Source organism: Callorhinus ursinus, unplaced genomic scaffold, assembly GCF_003265705.2.
Source record: "Callorhinus ursinus isolate GAN/ISIS: 27379988/994484 unplaced genomic scaffold, GSC_fseal_2.0 scaffold49, whole genome shotgun sequence".
NCBI lineage: Eukaryota > Metazoa > Chordata > Mammalia > Carnivora > Otariidae > Callorhinus > Callorhinus ursinus.
This window is the reverse complement of record NW_027397111.1, coordinates 462,865-476,139: the sequence shown is the minus strand read 5'-3', so window position 1 is coordinate 476,139 and position 13,275 is coordinate 462,865. Positions and strand designations below refer to the sequence as shown.

General features: G+C 46.6%; 1 protein-coding gene across 1 annotated transcript in view; it reads left to right on the top strand.

The window, feature by feature from the left end:
* OTOG (otogelin) overlaps positions 1–13,275 on the top strand; it is an 84,932-nt gene that overhangs the window by 51,828 nt on the left and 19,829 nt on the right. Inside the window, exons 34-39 of the mRNA XM_025848543.2 lie at positions 964–1,081; positions 1,785–1,864; positions 2,358–4,153; positions 5,002–5,170; positions 5,467–5,612; positions 6,210–6,299. Of these exons, the coding sequence (XP_025704328.2) occupies positions 964–1,081; positions 1,785–1,864; positions 2,358–4,153; positions 5,002–5,170; positions 5,467–5,612; positions 6,210–6,299 (2,399 nt within the window). The remainder of the gene's footprint in view (positions 1–963; positions 1,082–1,784; positions 1,865–2,357; positions 4,154–5,001; positions 5,171–5,466; positions 5,613–6,209; positions 6,300–13,275) is intronic.

Here is a 13,275-nt window from a genome sequence, read left to right as displayed (position 1 = left end):
GGCTTTGCTCTGGTCCTGGTTCCTAGTAGGTACTCCCCGAATGTAAGTTCTCAGTTCTGGTCTCAAGGACCCTAGAAAAGCAGGTTTCTTCCCAATCGTCAGCAGTGTGGGGATAGAGGGTCAGGAAGGGGCTGCCAGGTGGGGCTGCTCCCTCTGGCCCGTCGCAGAGCCCACCCACATCTGCCTGCTCAGGCCATGGCTTCAGAGACTGGTCTTGTGTGCTAAGATGGTCTGGGATCTTGTCTGCCTCCACGTCCGCCATTGCCTGCTTTCTCTGAGGATTCCTCATCTGTCAAGGCCCTAGCCACAAGACCTTTTCCTGAGGAAATCTCTCCTGGGAGAGCTTAATTTTCCCAGCATCCTCTGTGCCTCAGTTTCCTTATCCATAAAATGAGGATAATGATAGTGTTCCATCATAGGATTATTGTGAGCATAAATAAGGAACTACTTGTGAGATGTTGAATGTCGTGTTTGGTGCTGTTTAAGAGTTGGCTGTTGTTTTTGTTGTTGTTACTATCATTCTTAGTCACCAAGGGTGCAGGGCAAGGCTGGCTGGCCATCAAGGTCCCAGGGGGGCAGGGTGATAGGGCAACTTTATGGCAGGGATCAGGGGTTCCAACCTTCTCTTTGGCTAACCCTCAAAGCCCAACTGCACCTGCCTGCTCTGTAGCCGCCCGCCCTGGGGTTCTCAGCCCCTACTCCAAGTTCCCACAGTCCCATCCCAAGGACCCCCCAGGCACCGACCCCAGCTCCCAGGAATAGTTTCCCCTTGGGTTGGCTTTTATTTTGTTTTATATTTTATTTTATTTTTCTTTGCTTTTCCTACAAGTGTCCATTTGTCTCTTCTGTGGAGCCGGGTGGGGATGAGCTGAGCTAGGATTACCTCTGTGTTCTGTCACCTGACCCTGAGCTGGTACCCAGTCGCACTCAGTCTCGGGACTCTGGGGCGGGTCACCTTTCCAGATGCCAAGCCCTCAGGGGCTGCCTACCCCCTCTGTGAGTGGCGCTACGATGCTTGTGTCGGCCCCTGTTTCCAAACCTGCCGGGACCCGCGGGCAGCTAGCTGCCGGGATGTGCCAAGGTGAGGGGGCATGGAGTCAAGCTGTGTACCTCAGTGTATTGAGCACGCACATGTGTACATGGGTGTGTAGTCTGTGGCCAAAGGCATGAGCACGTCCTGAGGTGTGTGTGTGCTCCCATGTACTCGTGATTGCATGTTTTGTGGGTGTGTGTGGATAGGTGTGTACTAGAGTGAAGCTGACTTACATGGGCGTGTGTGAGTATTGATTTGTGTATGATGTGCCTACAGCTGGGCCTTGTGTGTATTTGTGTGGGTATACCGGTGTCCGTGGGCTGCACACAGCTGTGCATGTGGACATGTGTGTGAGCATCTGGGTCTTGGCGCAGCTGTGTGTGCACGAAGGTGCATACCCTGATGTTTTGATAGTCTGTGTGGATGTAAGTATATCTGTGTGAATGTTTTCGAGTCTTGAAGGTGTGACAATGTGCTTAAATGCAGACACATGGGAGCATGTGTGAGTGTGTGCACAAGCGTGTGCATAACCGGACCGTGTTCATGTTTCTCTCTTGGTCTGAGGAGTAAGAGTGTGGAAAAGCATGCAACGTGCATGTTTGGGTACATGTGCTTCTGTACACAGTGTCTCTGGGGGTTCATGTGACATGTGTCATAAGGAGGGATGAAGCTGTGCTCACTCCAGATGAAAGAGATGATCCCCCCACCCCCATATTTCAGACTACTAACTGGCTCCTTGCTCTGTCCTCAGGGTGGAAGGCTGTGTGCCTGCATGTCCCACTCCCAAGGTCCTGGATGAAGTCACACAGAGATGTGTCTACTTGGAGGACTGTGAGTGGCCTAGGTTTCTCATCTTTCCCTCAGATTTCCTCTAAGTCTCCAGCGTCTCCTTTGACCAATCATGCCCAGAGTCCCCAGGTCCCTGGAGAAGCAGGGTTGGCATAGGAGCTTCTGGAAGAGACCTTTAGAGCAGGCAGGGACCTCATCCAGTCCATTCTTCCCATTAAACAGAGAAAAAAACGGAGGCCCAGAGTGGAGAGGGGACTGGCTTGGGGCCAGGCGGTAGGAACGCAGTATAGGCAAAAGTAGACCCCAGGTCCATTGGCTCTGAGCTCAAGCTTTGAGGTTTGGGGCAGAGTCCAGACCTGTGGAGTCATCCAATACCACACGACAGAGGCCGCTGGGTTGCTCAGGCAGCCTGACTGGCCGTTGGAAGCTGTCTTCCCCCATGCTCACCTGCTTGCTCAGGGGCCCTACCTCGCAGCACCCCCTGGGGCAGGCAGCAGGCACCCCATTGTCTGAGCTGCTTCTCTCTCTGCCCTAGGTGTGGAGCCCGTGGTTTTGGTTCCCACAGAGTCTCCTGGCAATGAGACTTTGCCTCCCAGTCAGGAGCTGCCCACTCTCAGTGGCAAGGAGCTGCAGTTTCCACAGGAAGCTCCCGGGGCCCCCTCCCACAAGCCAACGCACACTCCAGCTGCCCCACTCACCACAGCCCTGGACCCACCCAGGGCAGCTACCAAGGCGCCAGTGCTGACTCCAGGCCCCACCCGGGCCACTCTGCAGCCGCCATCGGGGGCCACTGCATCTAACCTCCCTGCCCGCCCCACAGAGACCCCAGCCAGCATGGGAGTGACTGCCAGCCACCTGGCCCCTCCCCTTACCCCAGAATCCTCATCCCTCTCCTTTTTGCAGCCAGTGCCCACACCTAGCATGGGGTCAGGTGCTGGGAAGACGACGAGGGTGACTGTGACCTCTGCAGGGAGCCCCAACATCACAGTCTCCTCCCGGTCACCCCCTGCACCTCGCTTCCCACTCATGACCAAAGCTGTGACAGTCCCAGGCCCCGGCTCCTTGCCTATTAAGACCACCCCCCTCCAGCCCTTCCCAAGCCTGGAGTTGCCTGCAAGTTCTTCCTCCAGGCCTGTGGCTTCCCCTGCAGTGACCTCCAGGCCTCCCACTTCCTCGGGATCCCACAAGGCTTCGCTGACACCCGCAATCACAAAGGTCATGAACAGGACCGGGATGCCCCAGCCCGTACCAGCCCAGAGCGTTTCCAGTCCCAGCGGCCCCCTAGCCGAGGCTAGAACAACAGCAGAGCAGGTTCCCCTCAGTGCTCTGGCTACCAAGAGAGTGGCGATGGTTCCCCCCACAGAGAAACAGCCTGGGCCTGGCCAGCCCGCGGGCGTACCAGCACCCTCACCTCCAAGGCCCCTCCCCACTGCCCCACTCCATCCTACCCAGCAAACCCCCATAGCCACCAGGCCTCCAGCTCTGCCCCCTGGGACCCCAGCTGCCGCCAGCCAGTCCACACATGCTCACGGGCTGGGGGTCACACCCTTCATGACTGTGGACTCAACTTGGCCACCCCAGCTCCTCCCTGGCCTGCCTCTCGATACCAGCCTGCCCTTGGCCAAGGTGGGCACATCTGCCCCAGTGGCCACGCCCGGGTCCAAGGGCTCTGTCATCACCTTTCCTCTCCAGCAACAGGCCACGTCTTCCACTATGGCCACAACTCCACCTACTCAGACCCTCAGCTCAGCACCGCCTCTCACCCCTGCTGTCGTGGCCCAGGTAGGCCTACCCAGTCACACAGCCCCTCAGGCGGCAGGCACGGCACCAGGCCTGCTTCTGGGCGCCACACTGCCAGCCTCCGGAGTCGTGGCCATGGCTGAGGGCGCAGCCTCCACGCTATCTGCTGCCCCACGAAAGAGCACCACAGAGGAGGTGGCCATCCTGTCCAAGCAAGAGTCTCTGCCCCCCTGGATGCATGGCCCTGCGCAGGGGGTGCCCACCGAACTCACGCCTGCTGTGGCCCACACTCTTGCTACCTTGGCGCCAGAGGCTGATGGCCCCTGGGCCGTCACAGTGCCACTGGTGCCCACATCCTCTCCCCTGAGCCGCGTCTCGGCCAGGACCGCGTCCCGAGAGAGCTCACTCGTTCTGCTCCCTCAGCTGGCCCAGGCCCATGGAACCTCGGCGGGACCTCGGCTGCCGGCAGAGCTGAGGACAGAGGCCACCTCCAAGCAGTCTGGGCACTCAGCCCCAGCCCAGAGCATCGCAGCGAGTTCGGCTGAGACCTTGACAACCATCACTGAGGACAGCGCATCTGCCACCTGTGTCGTGAGTGACTTGTCAGGCCACACCAGTGTGGTCCCTCCATGCCCCTCTCTCCTGGGCCGCTTGGCTGGGACACCATCATGGCGTCGCATTCCTCATGGTCTGCAGCAGCTTCTCCTTCACCAGCCGCCAGGCTGCAAGATGGGGGTTCAGTCACCACCCTCACGCTTGCCCCACACTCTGGAGCCTGAGAAATTCTCTCTGGGCCCCTGATGTCCTAGCAGAGTCTCACCATTTCCCTAGGGCTGATTGGATGACTTAGTGTGACACCAGAGGGTGACAACACAAGCGTGCTGGTGTGTGTGTGTTTGTGTCTATAGAGCCACGTGGAACTGTGTGTGCATAGTTTACATTTGTGAGGCTCAGGGTGAACAACCGTGCATCTGTGCGTGTGTTCTTGTGTGTGTGCTATATGGTGTCACAAGACAGTGTATGTGCGTTTGTGAGAAAGAGATAAAGAGAGACTGCATGTGTGCATGTGTGCACGCTCGTGTGTGTGCGCACACTCGTGCGTGCATGGGTATGCTCCGGTTCTCTGAGTCTGAGGTAGTGTGTCTGCACATCTGTGACCCTGGGGCTCTCCACAAGGGCTTGACAGATATGCAGAAATCCCTGGCAGTCAGTCTCCTGACCCCCAGTCTCATGCTCAGCCCATCCCCAGGCCCCTGAGGGGCATGTTGGGTGGGTGGAGGGTGAGGACACCATTCCCTAGTAGTCTTACCTCTGGGTCCCCTGCCCTGCTACAAGTGACACTGGAAAGGGTCTTATGCCCTTAGGCTTGGGGTGGGGGGCAGTGAGTGGCTGCCGCACTAGGCTGGGCACTCACGTTGTCTCTCTGCCCTGTCCCCCAGCCAATCGCTGAGCAGGACTGCATCCGCCACATCTGCCTGGAGGGCCAGCTGATCCGAGTGAACCAGTCCCAGCACTGTCCCCAGGGTGCCACACCCCCTCGCTGTGGGGTCCTGGGCCTCGCAGTGAGGGTGGGCGGGGACCGCTGCTGCCCCCTGTGGGAATGTGCCTGTGAGTCCTGGCGTCCACCAGATCCTCAGCCCCTTACCTGTGTGTTCCTTGGCCTGAGGGTAACTCTGACCTGGATGCATTCTGCATGGGACCTCTTGTCTCAGTGTGACCCCTGACCAGGCAGATCCCCTACTCTTGCAAACTAATCTCTGTGATGCCTGATCTCTGAGTGACTCTCCAGCTCCCCGGGGCCTCTGAGTCACCTAGGAAAAGGCCAAGTTGCCTGCCCTTTGTTCCTGGGTGGCCTTGGCCCCAGGAACGTCTGTTAATCTTCTCATCCCTGCCCCTCCCCCTAGGCCGATGCTCAATCTTCCCTGATCTAAGCTTCGTGACCTTCGACGGGAGCCACGTAGCCCTGTTCAAGGAGGCCATCTACATCCTCACCCGGAGCCCCAAAGAAATGGTCACCGTCCACGTCCTTGACTGCAAAAGCGCCAACCTGGTGACTGTCCCCTGCTCCCTTTCCTGCTGGGGCCTCGGGATTTGACTAGTTTTGGAGGGGAGATTGAGCAGTGAATTGAGTTTTGAGGGGTGCCCGAGGCGAGGACAGATGCAGAAACCCCTACAGTAGCTCCTCCTGTCAGGGGTCTCCCGGAATGGCCCTGTGGAGAAAAGGTTCGTGGAGTGCACCGCCTTGTGGCCCTTCCGGGGGCCTGCACCATTCCCAGCTTGTCCCAGCGGCCTACGCCCAGGTGGGAGGCACCCAAGTGCAGAGGAGCTGGGATGCCACTCCAGGGATGTGGCCTATGGCCAAGGATGCTGGCTGCAGAGAATCACCTAGTAGGGTATTCTCATGAGCCAGGTGGAAGGAGGCGGGTTATTTGGTTTGTTTTTGCTTTTTTTTTGGCTGGGCTTACAGGAGGTCAAGTAGAACCAGAAATGTTCCATGAGCTTCTGTGCACCATCTGCACAGCCTCGACCAGTGCCCCCGGCATATTGAGAGGGGGTGGCAGGGAAAGTGTGCTCAGAGTGGCTCCCCAGGGGGAGGAGGCAACAAGGACTGGGCTCCAAGTTGATGAGGGTTGGGCTCTCTCTGCAGGGGCACCTGAACTGGCCCCCATTCTGTCTGGTGATGCTGAATGTGACTCACCTGACCCATCAGGTCACCATTGACCGTTTCAACCGGAAGGTGAGTGCATCGGAGAGCCAGTCTTCCTAGGGCTGCAATCAGGCAAGGAGCAAGGCATCCAGGGGTGCAGGGGTCTCGAGGCTTACTCATGACTGGGGGCAAGGGTGGAGAGGGACCCTTTCAAAGAAAAATAATGCAAAAGTTGATATGTTTGTAAATGATTTGGATTAAACTCTTTGTGGCCCCCCCTAATGTCGGGGGAGGACGTGTACCCAGAGGAATATTGTGAACAAGAGGAAGTTAGAAGGCCAAAGGCACTGACCTTAAATGGTTGTGGTTCAAGGATCTACTTCTGCAGTTTTTATAAAAATATGTGGCCATGTGAACACATTTCTAGAACCCCTTTCAAGGAGGCTATATATGTGAGGAGCCCCGATTTTAAGCTTCATTTGTTTCACCTGAAGCCCACCTCTGCCAAGGAGACTAATGTCCAAATGCAGCCCCCTCCCCCCCTCCCCGTGTGGTAGCCGCCCAAGGGTCTGCTTTGCTCCTCGCAGCAGGTGCTTAAGAGGGGCTGCTTTGCTCCTCGCAGCAGGTGCTTAAGAGGGGCTGCTTTGCTCCTCGAAGCAGGTGCTTAAGGGGCTGCTTTGTATCCTCCTCTGGTCCGAAAGTCCTGACTCTCCCCACCCATTCCTGAGCCAAGACCTGCAGCCCTGCTGTTGGAATATGCCCTTGAATGCCGAACACAAGGCCACCACACTCTGTGGCGCTCTCGGGAACAGGGCTTAGGGGAGAGGATTTTCCATTAGATAGAGGCTTACACAAAAGTCTCCCTGGGGTTCCTCCCTTAGGTTTTTAGATTTTTCCATTAAGAAATATTTACTACTTCTTACCTACAGTAAGATTCACCCTTGTTAGTGTACAATTCTCCAAGTTTTAACAAACACCCACAGTCCTGTAACCACCACCACGATCATGATATAGAACAGTTCCATCACCCCCAATCATCGCCCTGAGCCACTTTGTTATCAAGCCCTCTCCCACCTCCTGACAACCACTGCTTCTATCCATATAGTTTTGCCTCTTCCAGAATGTCATATACGTGGAATCAGAGTATATAGTGAGATTCATCTGCATTGTGTATCAGGAGTTCTTTGATTTTTATTGCTGAGTAGTATTCCGTTGTATGGATGTACCACTGTTTGTTTATCCATTCACCAGTTGAAAGACAGTGGGTTGTTTCCAGTTTGGGGTGATAACAAATAAAACTGCAATCAGCATTTACATAAAGATTTTTTTTAATTGAAGTATAGTTGACATACAATGTTATATTAGTCGCAGGTGTATAACAGTGATTCAGCATTTCCGTACATTACTCAGTGCTCATCACTATAAATGTAGACACCATTTATCACCATATGTTACTACAATATTATTGACTGTATTCCTTATGCTGTGCTTTTCATTTTCATGACTTACGTATTTTATAACTGGAAGTTTGTACCCCTTGATGCCCTTTATTTCACCATTACCCCCCCACCTTCCCTCTGGTAACTATCAGTTGATGTTCTCTGTATTTAAGTCTGTTTTTCGGTTGGTTGATTAGTTGGCTTCTTTCTTCCTTCCTTCCCTCCTCCCTCCTCCCTCCCTCCCTCCTCCCTCCCTCCATCCTTCCTTCTCTCTCTCTCTCTCTCTCTTTCTTTTTCTTTTTTCCTTCTTTTGTTTCTTAGATTCTACATGTAAGTGAAATCATGCACCACTTGCCTTTCTCTGTCTGACTTATTTCACATAGCACAACACCTTCTAGGGTCCATTCATGTTGCCACAAATGGCAAAATTTCATTCTTTTTTATGGTCCAGTAATATTCCATTGTGTATGTGTGTGTGTGTGTGTGTGTGTGTGTGTGTGTGTGTGATCTTTATCCATTCATCTATGGACAGACATTTGGATTGTTTCCTTGTCTTGGCTATTATAAACAATGCTGCTGTAAACGTAGGGGCACCTATATCCCTTTGGATTAGTGTTTTTGTATTCTTTGGGTGAATACCCAGTAGTAGAATTACTAGATCATATAGTATTTCTAGTTTTAATTTTTAAAGGAACCTCCATACTGTTTCCCACAGTAGCTGCCCAATTTACAATCCCAACAGTGCACAAGGGTTCCTTTTTCTCTACATCTTCACCAACACTTGTGATTTCTTGCCTTTTTGATTCTAGCCATTCTGACTGGTGTCACATAATCTCTTGAGGTTTTCATTTGCTATTTTCTGATGATTAGTGATTTTGAGTACCTTTCCATGTGTCTGTTGGCCACCTGTATGTCTTCTTTGGAAAAATATCTATTCAGATCCTCTGCCCATTTTTCAGGTGTGTGTGTGTGTGTGTGTGTGTTGAATTTTAAGTCATTCTAACAGATTTTTGATAAGATCTCATTGTGATTTTAATTTGCACTTCCCTAATTGCTGATAATATTGAACGTTTGTTTTCCATGGTATATCCTCTTTGGTGAAGTGTCTGTTCAAATCTTTTGCACATTTTAAATATTATGTTGTCTATTTTATTGAGTTTTGAGAAATTTTTGTATATTTTGGATACAGGTCCTTTATCAGATATAAGTATTATCTCCCAGTCTGTGGCATGTTTTTTCATTCACCTACAAGTGTCTTTCAAAAGGACAGAAGTTTTTAATTTTGGTGGAGTCCAATTTATCAGTTCTTTTATGGATCATGATTTTGGCGTTCTATCTAATAAACCTTTGCCTAGTGCAAAGTCTCAAAGATTTTCTCTTATGTTTTCTTCTAGAAGTTTTATAGTTTTAAATACTACTTTTAAGTATATGTTGCATTTTAAGTTAATTTTTATAAATAGTGTGAGATATGGGTCAAGATTCTATTTTTTTTTTTTTTTTTGCATATGGACACCTGTATGTTCTGGCACCATTTGTTAAAAAGACTATCCTGCCTCTATTGACTTGTCTTTGCACCTTTGTAAAAAATCAGCTAACCATTAATGTTACTAATGGACTCTTAATATTGTTCCATTAACCTATATATTTATCTTTTCACCAGTGCCACACTGTCTTGATAACTGTTACTTTATTATTAAATTTTTATTAAAATCAGGTTGTATGAGTCTTCTTTCTTCCTTTTCAAAATTATGTTGGTAATTTTAATTCTTTTATCTTTCCATATAAATTTAGAATCAGATTTCTATAAAACGCCTTGCTGGGATTTTGATTGGAATTACATTAAATATGTAATTATTTAGGGGAAGAATTACAACATGAACATGAGTGAGATTTCCCAATCCATGAACATGATACATCTTTTTGTTTAGATCTCCTTTGATTTTTTTCCATTGGTGTTTTGTAGTTTTCAGTGTAAGAATCTTGCACATATTTTGTTAGATTTATCTCTAAAAATGTCATATTTCTGATCCTACTGTAAATAATTTCTGTTCTTTTTATTTCACTTTCCAATAGCACATTGCTAATACTGATTTTTGCATTTTCTAAAAAGGAATTGCCGTTGGGTTTTCATTTAGCTGATTGTGTATACACATGAGTTTTGCCAATTGATCTCATATCTTACAGCCTTGTTGGTTGTAAACTCACTTATTAGTTCTTGTAAATTCTTCCAGTTTTTCTACATAGATGTTTATGTCTTTTCTTCCTTTCCAGTGGGTATTCTTTTTATTTATTTTTCCTGCCTATTGTACTGGTTAGGATCTCTAATATGATGTTCGGGGAGTGAGCACTGACATCTTTGTCTTGTGTCTGATCTTAGGGAGAAAGCATTTAGTCTTTCACTATAAAGCATGAAGTTAGTTGTAAGCCTTTTATAGATATCCTTTATCAGGTGATGAAAATTTTCTTTTATTTGTAATTTGTTGAGAGTTTTTTATTACCATGAACAGTTGTTAAATTTTGTCAAAGCTTTTTTTCTGCATCTATTGGAATAATCGTATTGTTCTTTTTCTTTAGGCTTTTTCCTCCAAAAATCACAGTATTGGAGTTTACTTAAAAAAGGAAAGATTTTCAAATTTGTTTTAAATAAATAGCTTACAAAGAATAGTAGTTATATTTAGAAATCATTTTTTAAAGATTTATTTATTAGAGAGAGACATGGGGGAGGGGCAGAGAGAGAGAGAGAGTTAGAGAGAAAATCCTCAGGCAGACTCCCTGCTGAACGTGGAGGGCTTGACATGAGGCTCCATCCCAGGACCCTGAGATCATGGTCTGAGCCCAAATCAAGAGTCAGACGCTTTACCTACTGAGCCACCCAGGCACCCCATTAAGCTCATCATATACCCTTGCTGTCCTTTTAATGTCCATAGGATCTGTATCCCTGTACCCTATATTATTCCTGATATTAGTACTTCATGTCTTTTCTTTTTCCTGACCAGTCTGGCTAGAGGTTTGTCAAATGTATTGTTTTTCTCAAAGAATGTTCTTACTGGTTTTCTCTGTTGTGTTTCTGTTTTCTATTTCATTAATTTTCTCTCTTGTCTTTATTATTTTATTCCTTTTGATTCCTTTGGGTATAATTTATTCTTCTTTTTCTAGTTTATTAAGGTGATAACCTAGGTCACTGATTTGAGACCTTCTGCTTTTTCTATTATAAGCGTCTAGTGCTATAAATTTCCCTTTACATACTGACTTAGCGGCATCTTAAAAATTTTGATATACTGTGTTTTCATTTTCATTAAGTCTAAAATACTTTAAAAATTTCCTTTTGATTTTTATTTGACCCATGGATTATTTACAAGTGTTTTTCTTTAGTCTCCAAATATTTGGTGTTTTTCCAGCTATCTTTCTGTTGTTGATTTCTAATTTAATTTCATTGTGTTCAAAGAACGTATTTTATCTAATTTTGATCCTTTTAAATTTAATGAGACTTATGTAATGTATCAAAATATACTCTATCTTATAAATGTGTATTCTCTTGTTGAATGAAATGTTCTATGAATGTCAGGTCAAGTTCACTGAGAGTGTTGTTCAAGCCTTCTAAATCCTTATTCATTTTCTACTTGTTCTATCAATCATTGAGAGAGAAATTGTTGAAATTTCTGATTATAATTATTGATTTGTCCATTTTTCCTTGGAGTTTAATCAGTTTTTTATTCACATATTTTGGAATTCTGTTATTTGGTGCATAACATTTAGGATTGTTACGCCCCCTTGTTGAATTAACTCCTTAATCAGTATGAATTGGCCTTTTTATCCTGGTAAAAGTCTTTGTTCTGAATTCTGCTTTGTCTCATTTATCTATAATAGGGACTCCAGTTTTATTTTTTTTTTTTGATTAGTGTTAACATGTATATGTGATGTATATATCTAAGAGAAATCTTTTTCCACACTTCTTCTTTTAACCTATTTGTGTCTTTTTATTTAAAGTAGGATTTTGTAGGGAGGGAATAGTTGGGTCTTCCTTTTCTCTTAGCCAATCTGCTAATCTCTGCCTCTTAACTAGGAGATGATTAGACCATTTATATTTAATTTGGTCATCCATATGATAAGATTTGTATATAACATAATGTTGCCATTTGTTCTCTATTTGTTCCATCTGCTCTTCATACCCCTCCCTTTCCTCTTTTTCTGTCTTCTCCTGGGTTATTTTTAATGATTCCATTTCATCTCCTCTGTTGGATTATTGTCTATATATTTTACTTCTATATTTGTTATAAACTCCACAGTACATTATGATTTTTCCTTAAGCAGTCAATTATCTTTTAACACGGTTTTTTAAAATAAGAAAAGCTTATATTATCCACATATTTATCATTCCTGGTATCCTTTATTCCTTTGTGTAGATCTGGATTTCCATCTGATACCACTTTTCTTCTGCCTGAAGGACTTCTATTAACATTCTTATAGTACAGATATGCCGGTGTCTGAAAAAGGTGCTTTTTCTTAAAGATTTTATTTATTTATTTTAGAGAGCAAGAGTGGGGAGAGGAGCAGAGGGGGAGGGAAGGGAAGTGGGAGAGAATTTCACACAGACTCTGTGCTGAGTGCTGAACCTCATACAGGGGCTCAATCCCACAACCCTGAGGTTGTGACCTGAGCCAAAACCAAGAAGCGGATGCTTAATGGACTGAGCCACCCAGGTGCCGCCTGAAAAAGTTTTGATCTCACCTTCATTTTTTATTTTTTATTTATTTATTTTTATTTTTTTTTTAAAGATTTTATTTATTTATTTGGCAGAGAGATACAGAGAGAGAACAAGTAGGCAGAGAGGCAGGCAGAGGGAGAGGGAGAAACAGGCTCCCTGCCAAGCAGGGAGCCTGACGTGGGGCTCGATCCCAGGACCCTGGGATCATGACCTGAGCCGAAGGCAGCCGCTCAACCGACTGAGCCACCCAGGCGCCCCTCACCTTCATTTTTTAAAGATACTCTGACTGAGTGTAGAATTGTATGTTGACTTTTATTTTTCTTTCAGTATTTTAAAGATTTTGCTTCACTGTCTTTTCTTTTTGATTTGAGGTAAAATTGATATAACATAAAATTAATCATTAATCACCCTAGCCCCTGTCAACCACCAATATGAATTCTATCTATAGATTTGCTTATTCTGGATATTTCATATAAATGGAGTCTGCAATATGTGACTCTCTGTGTCTGGCTTCTTTCACTTAGCATAATGTTTCTGAGGTTCATCCATGTTGTAGCATCTACTAGTACTTCATTCATTTTTATGGCTGAATAATATTCCATTGTGTGCATACCACAGTTGTTTATCCATTCATTCATCACTGGTCTTTTGGGCTGTTTCCACCTGTTGACTATTGTGAATAGTGCTGCTATAAATTTCTATTATCTTTCACCTTGCTTATTTCCAATAAGAAATCTGTCATTATGATATTTCTGTCACTCTGATTCTTTCCCTACATAGTGTGTCTTTTTTTTTTTTTTTTTACTCCTTTTCCAATTTTCCTTCTATCACTGCTTTTAAGCAATTTGGTTAAGACATGACTGGTAATTCATTTCTCTTTCAGAGACTCCAATTACACATATATTAGGCTAGTTAAAGTTGT